We start from the raw sequence: 17,947 nt of genomic DNA, 5'->3' as shown, positions 1-17,947 counted from the left end.
CCGGCCCCATGAGCTTGAGGAAAACGCGTTCAACGCGAACCGCGTATTTAAACATCTTGATTTTAATCAACGATCCAAATTTTTTTTTTTTTTATTTTTAATTGTATTAGTTTTACAGTTATATTATTTCACGACTGCTGGGGTATTCAACAGTGTAATGGTTTTGGTATTTATATGAACATACGTGGGTTGCAAGGTTTTGGTTTTATAAAAGGGCAGGAATGAGCTCTGCACCACCGTCAAAGACCGATGAGGCTTTGAAAAAAGTAGTTGCCTTGGTGCAGGAAAGTCACCGTCATGTCGATGATTCAAGTCTACAAGAACGGGCACTGCAAAAAAGTATTCGGTAAGAACTTCTCCCCTTCAGAATATAAATGCTTTGAATTTAAAAAAAAAAAAAGTTGGGTTTCAAAAACTAATGAATGCCGTATCAAATTTAAAGATACCTTTCCGGTCTGCCTTTAAAATCTCACATGTTTTGTCATGATACGAGGCGGATACCTGCTACCGAAGCCTTACAACTATTTGCTTTCCCGCAATCAGAAGAACTGTCATGGCTTAAAAAGACTCTGGCTTCGCATCTCAAGCAATGTTTCCACTGTGTGAAGGCCTACGAAAAGACCAAGCTAGAAATGAAGAAGACAATGCTGGACGACATGGGGTATGCCTAATGAATATTAAACAAAAATTATTGTAAGCCAAGCCATTGCTAATCGTAGCAGCTATGATAGAGATAATGTGGACGAGTTCATGCATGTGCTATATCAATGGGACGTTGACCGGATCGCTGGCGTACTCGAATCCGCAGCAGAGACATGCAGAAACGCCGGCGACAAAAAGATTAATGCTGCTGACATCTCCGACAGCTTTAATGCATTATACGAATGTCTTTATTCGCCAAATTTGTTGACCATGTCAGGCTCGTTGCGGTCTCGATTCAGAGACGTGTTTCTCGGAATCCAGACCGGCGGCAGGTTCTTGCGGTTATCCCAGGAACTCGTGCCGGCCATGATTACGTTCATGTTTGATTCAGACATTGAAATGTACAAATGGGCAGAAAAATCATTACACTTGCTAAAGAAAAATGTGACCGAGGTCGATTTCAATCCATGCGTGAATCGTGCGTATCACGACGATGCAGTGAAACCATACATTGCACTCGGATCAACCAAGATTCCGCCCACGGTGACCAAGTTTTGGAAGGCTGTCCACCGTGTTTTGGCAACATTGTCGAAACAGGTAATCTTGAATTATTGTTGCAATGTTGAGCAGAACATTGTCAAACTGTTTTGGAATGACCTGCAAGCTTATCCTCAATGCATGCCATCAATGCTTCCAGTATTTGCAATCCTTGCCACCACTCTGGGTTCAGAAATTTGGGGCGTGTCTTCTCCATTTTTACCAACATCGTTAACTGACCTTGTTTTGGGTATTAATGGGTTGCAATTTTTCAAGGCAGCGCTCAAAACAAGCTCGAACCCGGTAGACATGCTGTCATGGACCTTGCCATATCTTAGCTCGCTTTCCGGGCCGGACAGGTTAAAATGTAGTTCTTTGGTTGTATCTGAACTTCTTGGTGACAATAATATTGCGCGCAAGGACAATTTATTAATGGGATTTAAGGTCCTAGATGTTGTTCTTGATGTTGATGTAGAATGTGCCACTAGCAGCAATAGCATATTTCACTCGACTAGTTCGGTTAATAAATTAATGCGGCGCGAAGCTCGCAAGGTGTCTGAAAAGTATGCCAAAATAATTGTCGAAAGCACGACATCACAGGATTCAGATATTAGGCAAGAGGCAAGAAAAACTGTTCGCGCATGTGTCGTTGTTGATTGCTTATCAACGGTGGACGAAGGACTTGCCATGTTGGCGGACATCATTGACGCCGTGTCTCGCAAGCAACGGGACATCACAGCGACCGTGTTGCAAGAAGCAGAAGCAGAAGCTGTTGATGCTGAGTCGAACAGCCACGATTCGACCTCGCTGGTCTGCTTTGGTGACGAATTCTGGCGACTTTTAAAAGAACGGGCAATATCGGATGCCGAACTGGGTGCATATTTGGTTTCATGCATTGGCGGTACGAAGCTATACTTGGCTGAAACTCTAGATGAGATCAAGACTGCCAACGATGCTGCATTTGCCTCAGCAGCCAATTCATCGCCGAGTATCACGGCAAAACTGGTGTCCATGAAAATTAGAAAACATCAAAAAACCAGTCAAAAGATTGATCAGGTGCTTAGCACGGTTTCAGACGTGATTCAACAACTCAGTGATCTCAGTCCAAGCATTCTTCGTGAGACCTATCTTACCAATCAAGCCATCATTACATCACTCTTGTCATGTTCACTATCGCCTCATTCTGGTTTGTCTCGCAGTAGTTTAGAAATCATTAAGCAAGCGCACGATGCCACCGGACGTCTGGAAGCGCTTCGCGGCTTGTTATCAGTCAGTCCTGATGTCTTACTAACCGGCTACGTTACCGCGATCACGCAGGCCAGCTCATCTTCGGGCTTGACCGGCATGGGTACGGTGCCGCGCCTGGTCCGCACTACGATGGATCTTGTCGAGCTCATGTTCGATGCCAGGACGGGATACATTGCCAGTCATAACAGCGTAATTCCGGACCCGGAAGTGCGATCGGCCGCGCGATCGTTCTGGAAGGCCATATGGGCGGCAATGACTCATGTGTACAAGCGAACACTGGCCTGGGCGAGAGCTTATCCAAAGGAGGTCATGATTGATTTTATGCGGGACGTGTTGGATCTGAGCACTTCATTATTTGCCAATTCGCAGCTGTTAGAACAGTCGCTGTCCACTTCGTCAGCAGCAGGGACAGTTGCAGACCTGACACTTTCACCGCAAAAGCCGACTGACACTGGCAAGGACTTGTTGCAGACTTTAGCTGACCCGTTACGAGAAATGAGTTCATGGCTGCGGCTTTCGGATCCAGCATTGCTGCAAGTAGCAGTAAAGCTTGTATGTGACATTCTCAAACGGTTTGTTCAAGCCAAGATCATGCTCGGCCAGGACACGTTTCGCAAACTCGAGAAGTTGTCACAACAAACGGCTCATCACTACAGTAATCTTTCTGATTCTCAGTGCTATGACTTGATGATTGCTATCAGCGCCTTTGATAGTTTAAGATTAAGCGAGCTTGATATCGACGATGACGAGCTTTCGATCGTGACCGCCAAACGATTAACTGGTGCGTCTATATCACCTACGATCAAGGCCGAACAGAAAGAGCCTGTTTCTCATAAGCGACAAGACGGGTTAGATAAGTGGGTTCAGAAAGGTGTACCGTCATTGCCGGTAGCTACGGTTGCAAAGAAACCGGACAACAAATACGATCAAGCTGATGTCGACGAAGGATTGTCCGTGGCAGCTGAGATGGCAAAATTGGAGCGAGCAAAAAAACTGCAAGCGGTTACGGCAGCTTACAAGAAAATCATTACTGAAGAAAAGCCATTGTACAAGACAAGTTTGGTTGGTTCGGCAAGGATGGAACTATCAGAGACCCGCAAGTTGCGAGCCCAGGCCGCTGCAGCTGCGGCTGCTAAAAAGCAAGTCGGCGGTGTCATCCATCCGCCTCGGCCACCAGGCTTCAGGATTCGCGATAACACAACTGATATTAATGGTCCACCTGGTCGTTCTAGTTCTGATTCAGCACAAATTTCAGCCGACGAAGATAGCGCAGATGATGATGATGATGATGACGACGAGGAAGACGACGATGATGATGACGCAGAAGGGCTTGGCGGAGGTTTGTTTGCATTAGGAAGGCGGACAAATCAAGTGCCCAAAACGGCAAACGCTGCGTCGCTTGCCCCGACTCCATTGAGGGTATCATCGACCATTGCCGCATTGCGCAAGCGGCCACTTGTGCCGTCATCCATATCTGAAAAGGAACGGGCAGAAAGGAACATGCGAGCTCGGTTGAGGGTTAATTTGGATCCGTTGTACCATCGCATTCTGAAATGGAATTATCATAGCCAGTCTGAGTTGCCGTCAGATGAAATTGGCAGTGATCTTGCAAATTATAAGCCTGTTTCAAACAAGTTTAACTCTGCCGTCGAATACAAGGCCGTGTTTGAACCATTACTGATGCTTGAAGCCGTGCAGAGCATGACCAGGTCCAAGGAAGAAAAATTAAACAAGCCATTTCGGGTGACCATTACTAACCGCGTCGCTTGTGATGACTATATTGATATTTTTGCATCCATTGATAATAGGGTCTTGCAAAATCAAAAGCTGGGTGACGCTGACCTGGCAGTGTTGACTTTTTGTCCTGCAGATCAGGAAGTCCTGCCCGGCGGCATTTTGGCGGGCAAAAACTCGCAGCCACTTTGGCCGGATAAGAAATATCCATCTTGCATTAGCAAGATTCGAGAAATCAAACGGTCGTCGCAACCTGATTTGTCCGACATTGTATTTAGATGCCTGCCTAATATGGAGATGTCCAGGAACTTGTTGCCTAGGGTCGAGTTAAACGGGTTACGAATTATGAGGTAAATTAGATTTTTTTTCTTTTATATATCGTTTTGCTTTATTGCCAGAGCTAACTAATTTTTTTTTTTTTTTTTAAATATTAGCATGACTACTATTGAACGAGAGTACAGTTCGCTACAAGGCCTTCCATACTATGACCTATGTGACTCAATTCTAGAAGCCAAGCCAGCGAAAAATATTCGCTCAGAGACCTCTAAGGTTCGGAAAGCACAAGCGACCTATAAAGTTAATGCACCTCAGGCAGGTGCAATCATTGCTGCAATGGAGTCGCAAGGGTTTACCTTGATTCAGGGGTATGTGGATCTGTTAATTTCAACTTTTTTGTTGTATTAATTTTTTACGATTTTTAGACCTCCCGGAACAGGAAAGACTAAAACGATTTTGGGTATCGTTGGAGCAGCATTGACCATGACCAAGTCTCGTGGAATTCCAATTTCAATGCCAGGCCAAAATCGGTCTTCAATTGCACAGCCTCTGCCTCCTCCGGAGCCTAAGCGAGTACTGGTATGCGCACCTAGTAACGCAGCAGTAGATGAATTAGTATTGCGACTGAAGGGCGGCATCTTGAATTCTTCGGGAGAGGAGTTTGTTCCCAAGATTGTGCGCATGGGACGGAGTGATATTATTAACCCGGCCGTGCGTGACTTGACATTGGAAGAGTTGGTGGATCGAGAAGTGACCAAGTTTCAGGAGGAAGCACAGCGGAGGCAAAGTAGCCAAGTTGATAGGGGCGCGTTGCGAGAACAACTCAACAAGGTGTTGGACGAACGCGCTCAAGTCGAGACCCAGTTGAACATGACCGACAATCAGGCTGAGCGTGAAAATTTGCGAGCCAAGCGTGACATGCTGAACGCCAAAAAAGCTGCACTCGGGCAAAGACTGGACGAAGCTCGCGACAAGCATGCCGTGTCCGTGCGCACAAATGAAATCGAGAGACGAAACATTCAAACCAAGATCTTGACCGGCGCAGATGTGATTTGCGCCACCTTGTCCGGAGCTGGTCATGACTTATTAGCAAACCTATCCATGACTTTTGAGACAGTCATCATTGACGAAGCAGCTCAGTGCGTCGAATTGTCGGCCTTGATTCCGTTAAAGTATGGGTGCACGAGATGCGCCATGGTCGGTGATCCGAACCAGTTGCCGCCGACGGTATTGTCACAGACCGCGTCTCGGTTTCAATACGAGCAGAGCTTGTTTGTTCGCATGCAAACAAACTTCCCGTCGTCGGTGCACTTGCTCAGCATTCAATACCGCATGCATCCTGACATTTCCAAATTTCCCAGCGCGCAGTTTTACGACTCAAGACTAATTGATGGCGACGGCATGGCCGAGCGGACAAAAGCCGAATGGCACGCAGAAAAGGAATTGTTTGGCCCGTACCGATTTTTCGATGTGCAGTCCCGCGAGCAGCAATCCAAAACCACGCATTCTTATTACAACCGAGCCGAAGCTGAATGCGCCGTGCGGTTATACCAAGAACTGTGTGCCCGGTTCCCAGAAATTGACTTTGACGGCCGCGTTGGCATCGTGACGCCGTACAAGCAGCAATTGTTTGAACTAAAGAACACGTTCAGGACAAAGCTCGGGCAGACAGGCATGGCCGGGATCGATTTCAATACGATCGATGGGTTTCAAGGTCAGGAAAAAGAAATCATTATTTTATCCTGTGTCAGGTCCGGCGGCGGCGGGAACGGGTCCGGCGTGGGCTTCTTGGCTGACGTCCGGCGCATGAATGTCGCATTAACCCGTGCCCGGTCATCTTTATGGATTATTGGTAATGTCAACAGTCTGATATCTGATACAATATGGCGCAAGTTGATTACCGACGCTAAAGAACGAGGCATGGTGCACAAACTCAGCCAGAACGGACAATTGTTGATCCTGCCTCAGCAACAGCAGCAGCAGGCTCCACCACGGAAACGGGCCAATGACGGACAAGTGAATAGGGACAATAAAAAGATTCACAAGCCACAAGATGATAGATGAATTTAAAGAAAAAAAAAGTTGTTGAATTAATACTGCATTTGTACATAGTTTTTAAAGAAATTATTAACTTAAATGAGTTAATTAAGCTTTTCAGGGGGGTTGTAATTTACCATCGCGATTTGGGAAATTTATCAAGCTGAGAACGGAAAACGTTGGATCATTTGACATCAGGGTCCAATGTATACTAAAAAGACGTCATTACCTCACTTCCATAAATACAAGGCACACCGGCAATCAGTTATTCACTTATATAGAAATTTTGTTCGACACTCGCTAAAACTGATTCACAAGACCCGAACTAATGGTCCTGTGTCAACCGGGGATGATGCCGATGATCGGCCGTTTAATCTGGCCGATGCCAAACTGATGTACGGCCGAATCAGGTATCAATTTCGAAAGAACAACAAGAAAGCGAACTTGTCCGAGATTGGATTGTATTGGGAACTGGTTAAAGCCCATAATACAGAAAAGATCTTGCGGCAGGCGGCGACCGCGGTCGATCCACAAAGTTCTGTCACAGCCATTCGGCAAATTGCTCGCACGATTCACCTTATCAAGGACAAGTCAAATTATCATGCATTCAAGCCGCAGGTTAAGAAACCATTGAAGCCAGATCGAGAAGAACTTCGGCGCAAGTCAATCATCGGCCGGCATCGCGGCGGCGTCATGTTTTTAAACGAGCACATGACCAAAGAGGAAGCCGATGAAATTGGCTGGCAACGATTCGTTGAACGAGACGAGTTATTAAAAGCCAGAAAAAAATCATATGCAAAAATGCGGGTGCCGATTCCGCGAGTGATCACGATCGCGGCGCAAGCGAAATTTTTTGTGATTCGCAAGCCCTGGGGTGTCGGCCAACGCGAAGCCGAGCGGGCCAGGTCCGAAATCAACAAGCAGCAAAGGTTATTTGATTGGAATAATTTAATTTCCTCGTTTCTTTTTTATTCGCATATTGAGGACATGTTTGAACAAAAAATGAATATTCTGTCATCAGCCAACGAGCCCACGTGGGAAAATTCAATTATGGTCGAACGTAACCGGTTAAACAAAATATTTGAGTCATACCCTAAACAAGGTCACCTACATCTCGAGCAAGCACGGAAAAGAGCAGAAGTACTGCGGCGACAAATGGTTCGGTCTCATCCTCGATTTAATGACATGTTTAAATTTTCAAAGGAATATCTTGAACAAGAAGCCGCTGAGTTGGACTAGGAGCGAGTTGTTCGTAGGCATGCATGTATGTGTAAATATATAAAATAGATAATGTACATTAAACAATATATATCAATAATCCCTGGTATTAACAAGTAAAAAAAAGGGGGGGGAACAATATTGTTACACTTTTAATCGGGCTGCTCCGCCGCTCATGAGCCCGCCTCGTCGCCCAAACGCATTTGCCGCGACCCCGTTTGATTGTGGTTTCCGCAATCCGCCACTCATCAATCCGCCACCCATTAAACCCCTTGGACCTGCACTGCCAGCGTTAAATCCGTTACTGCCGCGGCTGTCTGACCTGCGTCCGGCCCTTCGGCGGCGGCTCACGTATGCCAGACCAATGTCATCATCATCTGTCTCAACGTCAACCGTGCTTATAATCTCTTCCGAACCGAAGTACAAAATCTTGACAACGTTGCCAAACCCTATAACCGTAGATCTATGACCAATCTTGCAAACCGGGCCAATGTGGGCTACCAGCAGGTCCTGCTCGTTTGTGTGATGCCGATGCCGATGTTTCCGCAGTGATGATTCATCGTCCATGCCAATATCCTCTAACCTCGGGTCATCATATCTCCGCCTAGATCGGACCTTGTATGATCCTGTTTTTATCCGCCGGTGCTGCTCTTCTGGTCGCAGTTCATACGTGCCGACCGTTCCATTCATGCTCATGATCCAACCTTCCCACTGATCCTCCACCTTACCATATGCCCCACCACCAACAGTATCCCGCATGCCACCACTACCATGCACACGATGCCGCAAACCACTGATTCTTTCATCTACTAGTCCATCTGCAACATCGATCCCAATCACGGATTTCCTCCTGATGCCCATCACAACGTTAATATCCGTCACTTCCCATCCAGATACGTCTTCAAGCCAGTGCTGCTTATCGACTACTCCTTCAAATCCAACGCATCGTTTCTCTCGAGGATCTCTCTCAACTCGAAGACAAATGTTTTGCCGTGCCCGGTTGCTGTTTGAAAATGAATGCATAATCAACATATCAGTCTCTCGTTCGCAATAAAGAACACACAGTGTTTGAATCGTGGAACAACCACAAAAAGGACAATGCTGAGTATGGTCATGGAAAGCCCTTAACGATCCCCTTCGATATTGCGCAATCGAAAAAACTTTCACGATAGTTCCCGTTTGCACATCTATTAACTCCAACGTTAAGCTTCGCGCACGAAGAATCATTCCCACTTGTGGAAGAGCGATAATTGTGTAAAACTCTGGAGAAGCGAAACCGTCGGGCGATGACGGTGGCTCTGGTGACTCTGTAGCAGCCTGCTCAATTGAAGCAATCAAACTTAGCCTTAAGTCCAACGCATGAGTTACCCAGGTCGACCGAACCAGCATAGTAATCATTATTCGTCCATCTTTTGTAGCGGAAACAATTCGTTTGGGTAGCCTTGGTGTAAAGAGCTTTTCAGTTGAGACAATCGGAACGTCCGAAATTTTATGCTCCGTCACGACATCGGCCGTCTCCGTTCCAATCTGATATAAAATGCCATTTCTGCCAACAACAATCAAGTTCACCCTGGTAACCATGCCGGGAACTTTTTCTGTCAAAAACAACGTGGTCGCCGGTGCAGCTTTGTGCAACCCTGCCAGATCAACCGACCAAACGAAACGAGATGTCGCGATACTCCAACAATGCACGGTTCCATTTCTGGCACAAACTGCCAAAAACTTGCCGTCACTATCCAAAGTGACATTTGTGACGGGCCATGCGTCTGCAGGTAATGGAACTCGAATCGGCTTTTGATATCGACGAGAGTTTGCCTGCCATAAAAAAACTTTATGATCAAGGCCGACTGATGCAATCATTCCATTTGCAGACGTGGCCAATTTTACAATGTCAAGCACATGATTTCCAGACAGTTCTTTTGTCACAATTACCGGAGCCGAACTGAACCTTGGATCAGAGGTATGCTCATCTCTTACATCTCGAAGTAAATGATTAAGAGACAGAGCCGTAGCTGTGGTGACGAGCATAATCACAAAAATAAACAAAAAAGACTGTGACACGGTTGGAAAATATAAACCGCTTGTTTCTAAAATTTCATCTCCCCGTCTTTCTGTTGAATATGAATTTAGTATAAGCTTACTTGGTTCAAAGAGTCTAATCGAAAAGAACCGTTGTGATGGAACCAATGACGACAAAACCTTTTCATCTATTAAATGCTCCTTTATTCGAAACCAATCATGATAAAGCAGAGAATTTACCACTGCTGACTGAATATTTATTGATGTATCAGTCACGTGGCTTAGTGTTGACACAATACCTCTCCACGTAAATTGCTTGCTCAATGAATTAAAATTCATCACGCCAGCGTAATGTACGTGCATGGAAATAAGGAAAATTAAAGTTACTACAGCGCCTGCGGTAGTAGTCGTGGGGACATTTCCTCGTGAAAAAAAACTAGCAATTTTTGGTAATGGGTTCCAGGATGCACCATTTTCTAATAGTACATCCTCGTCATCTTCATCATCTGAACCTGAAACAGGACTAACCAAGCTTGTCTGAATAAGGTCCTCTAGTTCTAATCGTCGCATATCAATAGATAACACAGCAACAAAATATGTCATATGTAGAAAATAGTCTGTGATGATTGAAACAATAGCAAATACGCAAAACTGTCGAATTGGACCCACACAAATAGAAATAGGCAAAAGAAGAAAAAGAACATTGGACCCCACTGTTACGGTTGACAAAAATCCAACTTTGCCAAGAGCAGTCCCCATTCTCACGGTCGCCGGCTGTTCTGGCTTTGTATACGACAAGGCATTCACCAGCCTAAACATATTTTCCGTACTGACCACAATAAATATGAATGGAAAAGCATGTTTTGGAATCAATGCAATGTCTGTTTTTGTCAAGTGAAGTACTGTACATGCGCAAGTCATTGAAAGCGTGATCTAAAACATGTTAGGATGCTAACTAAAGTCCAACAAATTGCGTATTACAAACCTCAACTAAAAATGCAATGAAAAGACCAGACTTTGAGCGTACGGAATGTATGCGTTTTAATGACATGACAACGTAGATAAACAAGGTAACGTATCCGCCTAGAAGTAATAGATTTGCACGGTGAGACATTGGTACAATCCGGTAAAAACTCTCAATATAGCTTCGATTTTGGCTCCTTATTAAAATATCAAAGTTTGACAAATCGCCGCCGCTTGCCGCGTTTAAGTGAAGTTTTTTCAAATTGTGGTCCCAAACGTCACCAGCACTATAATTAGCAGAAATTGCAATATTGGGTCTATAAAGAAGCGATATAATAATAGAATCCGCAGATACGAGCAGTCCATCAACAAATTTTGCACCAAAAAATACTGCTTCAGGTGTAATACTCTGCTTTGACTCCAAATCCAAATTGTTAGACAAAGATGGTTGCAAATGCTGGTTAATTGTTGATAAAATATTGTCGTCTACTTCAAATTTTGCAAAATAATTGTCCCAGTATAACATGGGTGACCACAATACTGTATCTGAAAAAGGTATCCCGTCCAACAAGAGCGTTTGCACGGTCCAAGCCAACTTGAAAAAGTCATAATCAATAGCATTATCGGAAGCACCCTGAATCCAAATTTGCTTCAGTTCTATGTCAGAAGGTATTGGTGTTATATCTGAAGAGAACGTGACTCGGTTCGATCCGCATGATAGCCAGGTTGTGATACTTGATGGTGTGGAAGTCGTCCGTGTTGTTATCCAATGATGAAGAAACGGATACGACAGTGCTAAGGAAAGCGTAGCAGACCAAAGAATAAATGACTGGGGCGACCGAACTACAGTGAGAGCGTATTTCTGAAAAATTCGATATAGTTCATGTGCCTGAGTGAGATCGTTGGCGTAGGTAGTACCACGAAAAAGGGCCAGGACAATGGTCCTCAGCTGTGTCCAAAAATAACATGATTAGAAAAGGCATATCAAACAATACTATCTGCAAAGTAAATACCATGATTATAATGCCAGTTGCATGCAATTATGGTGAATTTGTACGACTCGTCCAGAGTGTAGCAACGATAGAACCGAAAAACAAATCGTGATTACAGAAAAACTCAATGGCACACACGAACAAGTGCCACGAAAAGAAAGATTGTAAACCAATATAAAATAAACGGAACAAATATTTAGAAAAATTGAAGATTAGAGAGGTCCGGTTAAAAATTGGAGAGACGACTACTAATTGAGAGTGCAAGAATATAGTTTAGAGAAAAGGGTAAGGAATTATATTTTAACACGGCATTGAGACGACGGTGCACTGTAAACCCGACCCCAATATTTTGTATATAACTATCTACATTGAATCTACATTTTCTTGTTAATCATCTTACACTCATAATTAAAGATGCAATTGATTTGACAGCAAAATATTTTGCTTTGCGAAAAATTCAGGAAAAATGTTGCAACGCCACGACTAAAAGGTGCTCGGCAGCAGCCGCGGCCTTTCAAAGCACCCAGAATAGTAGGTGCACCACATTTTCAAAGCTTCTACTAATATGGGACATATTTAATTTACGTAAGTTATTTGTCAGTTACTGCAGATATTTGTAGTTACGTAATTACATATATAAATATTGTACACTGTTTTGTTTACCGAATCATGAATGCATCTTGTATTCATTGGGATAAGCCTTGATTTCTGCGATGCGCAATGAGCAGTCAGACTCTTGCCACTTTATATCGAAAAAATAAATAAAATAAAATAACATCAAGACGCGTAACTACACATAGTTTGATGACAAATTAGATACTTGCAGGTGTATAAGTTTTCAAAACATTATTCATTTATTGGTATTGATGATTAAAATATACATGTAACAGTTTTAACATATGCCTCATTTTCCAATGAGTTTCAAATATGCGCCATTGCCAAACAGCTGTTGGTGATTATATTTCACATTGATTGAATTTTTGCTGCCTTTAATTGCAGGATCATGAACATTATCACTGTCTGATTCAGAAAACTCGCTTTCGTATGGCGATGAGGTTAAACATAATTTTGATTTTGCCTTGCCGCGATGTCTACTGTTTGGTTTTTTGCTTAACATTCTGCAATATTTCTGCTCCAATCTCTGCTTATGAAACACGACTCTCCATAATATTTGTTCCCTACTTGGAGTACTGACTTGCTTTTCTCCGCCTGATTTAGTCGTATAGTACTTGGAGCGTAAATGTCTTTTTCTCTTGCGTGCTCTTTTGTTGCCCTTTGTTCCATTCTGCTTGTTGTTCATCGTTTTCATAGGTAAATTCGATATCGTTAGGTCTGCCCTTTTCTGACTTTTAAAGATTAAGGCATTCTGAATGGTATCGTCAATTTTCATTACTTGCACAGGGTATGTATTTTGTGCTTGTTTATCTGATTTTGCTATAGGTTGAATTACCGTGTCCAAACGTTGATCTTGTACTATCATCATTCCAACAGATAAAATATATATGTAGTTTCTTGTATATATATATAGTTATATAATATATATACTGGGCAGAAACCAAGTTAATTGGTTAATTTTCAGACGAAGCGCTTGAAGTTATAACATGGTACAATTTATTATCAGCCCGGTTGTAAAAAAAAATTGTAACGTGTCGGGTGAAAACATTACATTTTGCTTAGTTATTATTATATTGTATAAACATGACATATAATTCTAAAAATTTTTCTTTATATTTACACTATGTACACAAAGCTGAACTATGTAATAATACAAACATTCATAGAAAAGACTTATTCTCTAGATACCGCATCTGCAGCTTTGGAGTTGATGTCCGCTATTTTAGCTTTAAAATCTTTTGCAATCTTTTCAAGTTGATCTTTTATTTTCTTTGTAGTATCTTTAGGATAAGCAGCGTCAACCATCTCCTTAACTTTTTGAAGGGCCTGCTCTCTATTATACTCCACCGAATTTTTTCTTCCACTCTTTGAATAATCACATGCGGCCCGGATTGATTTCAATGTATTATCTCGAGCTTCTTTGCTAGGTGGTGGAATAGCAATCGTAATAGTCTGGTCCACCTTCGGGTCAATCGTCGGATTTAGGGAGCCGTCGAAGTTAACGATAGCATGCTGAATTCCCTTTACATGCTACATTCATAAGTTAATCATGATAAAAAAAACCGTTACCAACACTTACGTCAGGATCATAAATTGACAAGACAATTTGTCTGCCTTTTGTAGTAACATGCGCAATATCACCTAAGGAATACTTTTCTCCTCCTTTAAACAAAACTGGCACCTTATTCAACAAAGTCGTGTCCGCTTTGCCCATACGAAGCTCCTTCACCTTCTCTTCCAATTTTTTAATAACCGCTTCACATTCACGTCTATACTGCGAAGGATCATAAATATCAATAAGTTTGTCTTCTGAATCTAGCTCTTGATCTTCTTTGTTATTCTTTCCCTTCTTTGCTTTTTTAAAAAAAACTGAGCTAGAGCTAAACAATCGAAATGCTTGTACTCTAAAAAAACCGTAAGTCTTTAAACATTCCATGTGAACAAATTAAGGCGTACCCTGCAATGAACGCAATTGGTCTTACTCTTGGAGACAGTACTGAATAGCCTGTCAAAGCTAGTTGTAAATGACCAAAAGAAGGCCTTAACAGTTTCACTGCATTGGCTCTTATAACTCCTTGAAAGCTCATATTATCTCGTGGTAGTTTCGCTCCAACCAGTCGATGGCAATTTTGCTTCAACTCGAAAATTCACTCGCTGCTAAAAGCCACAAGCACTGCCACATTCATCATGTCTCTACCGCCACACGCACCCCTTTAAAGCGCCAAAAACAATTTTTCCTTCAACTTCTGAACAAGACGCGTTTTGAAAGTTGTTGCAGTTAAATTATCGAATACTATTGGGTCCAAGACAGATTTCTAATACCTTCACGGCAGCAGATTGAATTGATAGTATAATCAGAATGAACTTTGGCGGTCAGACACCTACGATTGTTGTCCTAAAGGAGGGAACAGACACATCACAAGGACGAGGTCAGATAATCAGCAACATCAACGCTTGCTTAGCCATTCAAGACACGATTAGGCCGACCCTTGGTCCTTTAGGCTCTGATATTTTGGTATTTTTTTAAAAAAAATGTATTAATATATTATTCATTGGCTAATAATTATTTAGATTGTTGGATCAAGATCCGAAACTACAATCTCTAATGATGGGTAAGTTCTCAAATATGATAATTAAAATAATATTTTTCTAATGGTTTTAGTGCTACAATTTTAAAATTATTAGATGTCGTACACCCTGCTGCCAAAGTTTTGGTTGATATTTCTCGTTCTCAGGATGCTGAAGTAGGTGATGGCACCACTTCGGTCACTATTCTCGCCGGTGAGTTACTGAGGGAAAGCAAAGCTTTCGTTGAGGAAGGTGTATCGACGCATATTATTACCAAAGGTTACCGAAAGGCTGCTCAATTGGCTGTCAATAAGATTAAAGAATTGGCCGTTCATATCGACCGTTCCGATGAAGTGTGAGTAAATTGGGTTTTTAAATATGGATTGCAAGCTAACTAACCTGTATCAGCCGGTTCCGAGAATTATTAGAAAAGTGTGCGGCAACTGCAATGTCTTCAAAACTTATTCATCAGAATTCTGACCTTTTCACGAAGATGGCGGTCGACGCTGTTCTTAGCTTGGACCAGGAAGACCTCGACGAGAAGTTAATCGGTGTCAAGAAAGTGCAAGGCGGCAGTTTGGAAGATTCATTTTTAGTATCTGGTGTTGCATTCAAAAAGACCTTTTCTTATGCTGGTTTTGAGCAGCAGCCAAAGTCTTTCACCAATCCCAAGATTGTAGCCCTTAATGTTGAACTGGAGTTAAAGGCTGAGAAAGATAATGCTGAGGTCAGGGTTGAGCAAGTTTCAGAATATCAGGCTATTGTTGATGCTGAATGGAAAATTATCTACGATAAATTGGAGGCCATTTACAAGACTGGCGCCAAGATAGTCTTGTCAAAACTGCCAATCGGTGACCTTGCAACTCAGTATTTTGCCGATAGAGACATCTTCTGCGCGGGCCGTGTTACGGCTGATGATATGGAAAGAGTTGTTGCTGCGGTTGGCGGTAGCATTCAATCTACCACTTCTGATATAAAGCCAGAGTATCTTGGCACGTGCGAGAAGTTTGAAGAACGACAAATCGGCGGAGAGAGGTTTAACTTGTTTTCTGGCTGCCCCAAGGCGAAGACTTGCACTCTTATCCTTCGCGGTGGTGCTGAGCAGTTTATTGAGGAAGTTGACAGATCGCTCCATGATGCGATAATGATTGTCAAGCGATCAGTTAAGAACAATTCTATTGTGGCTGGTGGTGGTGCTTTGGAGATGGAGATTTCGAAGTATCTCCGCGAATATTCCCGAACGATCGCAGGCAAGCAGCAACTTATTGTTGCTGCTTTTGCAAAAGCATTAGAAGTAATCCCCCGCCAATTATGCGATAACGCCGGTTTTGATGCCACTGATTTGCTTAATCGTCTCCGTATGAAACATGCCAAAGGCGAAATATGGGCGGGCGTGGATTTTGATATTGAGGATATTTCTAATAATTTGGATAAATTTGTGTGGGAGCCTTCTTTAGTGAAAGTGAATGCTATCCAGTCCGCCGCTGAAGCTGCTTGCTTGATTCTGTCCGTTGACGAAACCGTGAAGAACGAGGAGAGCGCACAGCCACAGCAGGGACTTCCACAAGGAGCACCGAGAGGCAGAGGCAGAGGAAGAATGCCAAGGTAGATAAATGTTTATAGCAAAGTTCATAAAAAACCCTGTAACTATATTTAATCAATTTTAAGAAAAAATTTCATCAAAGATACATTATAATACAACTATTAAGATCATGGATTAACCACTATCAATATTTTACCAGACAACAAAATAATTACTCCCTGACAATCACAGAGGCTGCGCCCATACCTGTTCCAACACACATTGACGTAACACCGATTTTTTTATCTGTCCGTTTAAGTTCTGCAAGGAGGGTAGCGATCTGACGAGATCCAGTGGCACCGAGAGGATGACCAAAGGCGATGGCACCACCATTGGGGTTCACTTTGTTCAAATCCAAGCCAATTTTTTTAACCGAATACAGGGCCTGTGAAGCAAAAGCTTCATTAATCTCGTATATATCAACGTCTTCTTTATCAAGACCGGTCCGCTCAAGAACTTTGGGGATCGCCACAGCGGGACCAATTCCCATAATTTCGGGAGGAACGCCGACCACGGTCGCATCCACAAACTTTCCAACAATAGGAAGCCCAAGCTTCTGGGCGACAGATCGCTTAACAAGAAGAACTGCAGCAGCACCGTCACTAACTTGAGATGCGTTACCGGCATGTGTGGTACCAGTGTTGCTAAATGCTGGTTTAATCTTGGCTAAGCTTTCGGCAGTTACGCCAAACCTTATACCATCATCCTTGTCAACAGTGATCTCGATTGTTTCATCAGTTTTTGGATTAACAACTTTAGCTTTTAAGGGAATAATTTCTGATTTGAAGTGTCCTTCCTTCTGAGCCTTCTCGGCCTTCTGATATGAAGCAGCCGCGAACGCGTCTTGTTCAGCACGGGTCAAACCGTACTTGGTCGCGACATTTTCAGAAGTTATGCCCATCGGTATCTTACAATTTGCTGCTACCGGATTTGAATCTAAAAGTTCTGAAAATGTTGCGTTTGGAGATCCGTACTGAGTGGACATGCTCTCAACACCGGCGCCAATACCGATCGTGATCTGGCCAGTGGAGATCGCATTAGCAATGTTAATAACTGAAATAAGCCCAGACGAGCACTGCCTGTTTACGGAGTAAACTGGTGTGGTATATGGAATACCAGCCACTATAGCCGCAGCACGATACTCCGCAGCGCCCGCGCCGGCACTAAGGACGTTACCAACAGCAACGTCTTCAATAAGACTGGGGTCAATCTTTGTCTTTTCCAATAGCCCCTTAAGCACACCAACAAGAAGATCGCAAGGAGCAGTGTCTTTAAAACCGCCTTTGCCACCTTTGGTTATGGCAGTTCTATATGCACCAACAATCACGACGTCATCAGGATGCTTTTCAACAATCTTGGACACTGCCGAAGGTTTCTTACTCGCCAAATGACTAGCAAGCGAGGCAAGACGGTCAGCCATTTTTTGTTTAATCTCTTGATATGTTTAGCTAACAATAAAAGGTAAAGTGGTGGTAAATGATGAAATATCAACTTCCGGGGACCTTGTCCAGATAAT

The 17,947-nt window shown here is 43.2% G+C and overlaps 6 protein-coding genes across 6 annotated transcripts; 3 read left to right on the top strand and 3 right to left on the bottom strand.

The window, feature by feature from the left end:
* Positions 1–7: 7 nt before the first annotated feature.
* On the top strand, positions 8–6,562 carry V1514DRAFT_330942 (SEN1 N terminal-domain-containing protein; the record flags this gene model as incomplete). Its single annotated transcript, XM_066927598.1, has 5 exons — positions 8–346; positions 443–661; positions 723–4,511; positions 4,596–4,805; positions 4,863–6,562. Coding segments are annotated over exons 1-5 (5,978 nt in total), but the record flags the coding sequence as incomplete, so codon positions are not given.
* Positions 6,563–6,604: 42 nt separating this feature from the next.
* V1514DRAFT_330940 (uncharacterized protein) lies at positions 6,605–7,799 on the top strand. Its single transcript, XM_066927597.1, has one exon. It carries the CDS (start codon positions 6,679–6,681, stop codon positions 7,711–7,713), a length of 1,035 nt encoding a protein of 344 aa, XP_066783421.1. The 5' UTR covers positions 6,605–6,678; the 3' UTR covers positions 7,714–7,799.
* On the bottom strand, positions 7,541–11,921 carry V1514DRAFT_330939 (sterol-sensing domain of SREBP cleavage-activation-domain-containing protein). Its single transcript, XM_066927596.1, has 3 exons — positions 11,688–11,921; positions 10,697–11,623; positions 7,541–10,644 (listed from the first exon to the last, which is right to left on the bottom strand). The coding sequence occupies exons 1-3, from the start codon at positions 11,688–11,690 to the stop codon at positions 7,837–7,839; spliced, it is 3,738 nt and encodes a 1,245-aa protein (XP_066783420.1). The 5' UTR covers positions 11,691–11,921; the 3' UTR covers positions 7,541–7,836.
* A 1,416-nt stretch (positions 11,922–13,337) lies between these two features.
* On the bottom strand, positions 13,338–14,406 carry V1514DRAFT_352288 (ribosome recycling factor-domain-containing protein). Its single transcript, XM_066929489.1, has 3 exons — positions 14,238–14,406; positions 13,861–14,185; positions 13,338–13,811 (listed from the first exon to the last, which is right to left on the bottom strand). Exons 1-3 carry the CDS (start codon positions 14,366–14,368, stop codon positions 13,455–13,457), a joined length of 813 nt encoding a protein of 270 aa, XP_066783419.1. The 5' UTR covers positions 14,369–14,406; the 3' UTR covers positions 13,338–13,454.
* A 131-nt stretch (positions 14,407–14,537) lies between these two features.
* Positions 14,538–16,565, top strand: V1514DRAFT_330932 (chaperonin Cpn60/TCP-1 family). The gene is made up of 4 exons (XM_066927595.1): positions 14,538–14,796; positions 14,853–14,893; positions 14,944–15,204; positions 15,258–16,565. The coding sequence occupies exons 1-4, from the start codon at positions 14,641–14,643 to the stop codon at positions 16,456–16,458; spliced, it is 1,659 nt and encodes a 552-aa protein (XP_066783418.1). The 5' UTR covers positions 14,538–14,640; the 3' UTR covers positions 16,459–16,565.
* Positions 16,490–17,944, bottom strand: V1514DRAFT_330931 (Thiolase, N-terminal domain-containing protein). Its single transcript, XM_066927594.1, has one exon. The coding sequence runs from the start codon at positions 17,849–17,851 to the stop codon at positions 16,604–16,606; it is 1,248 nt and encodes a 415-aa protein (XP_066783417.1). The 5' UTR covers positions 17,852–17,944; the 3' UTR covers positions 16,490–16,603.
* Between the last annotated feature and the right edge of the window lie 3 nt (positions 17,945–17,947).

Source organism: Lipomyces japonicus (assembly GCF_038497905.1).
Source record: "Lipomyces japonicus strain CBS 7319 unplaced genomic scaffold V1514scaffold_19, whole genome shotgun sequence".
NCBI classification, from domain to species: domain Eukaryota; kingdom Fungi; phylum Ascomycota; class Lipomycetes; order Lipomycetales; family Lipomycetaceae; genus Lipomyces; species Lipomyces japonicus.
The sequence above is the reverse complement of the archived record's forward strand: the minus strand, read 5'-3'. Positions and strand labels throughout refer to the sequence as shown.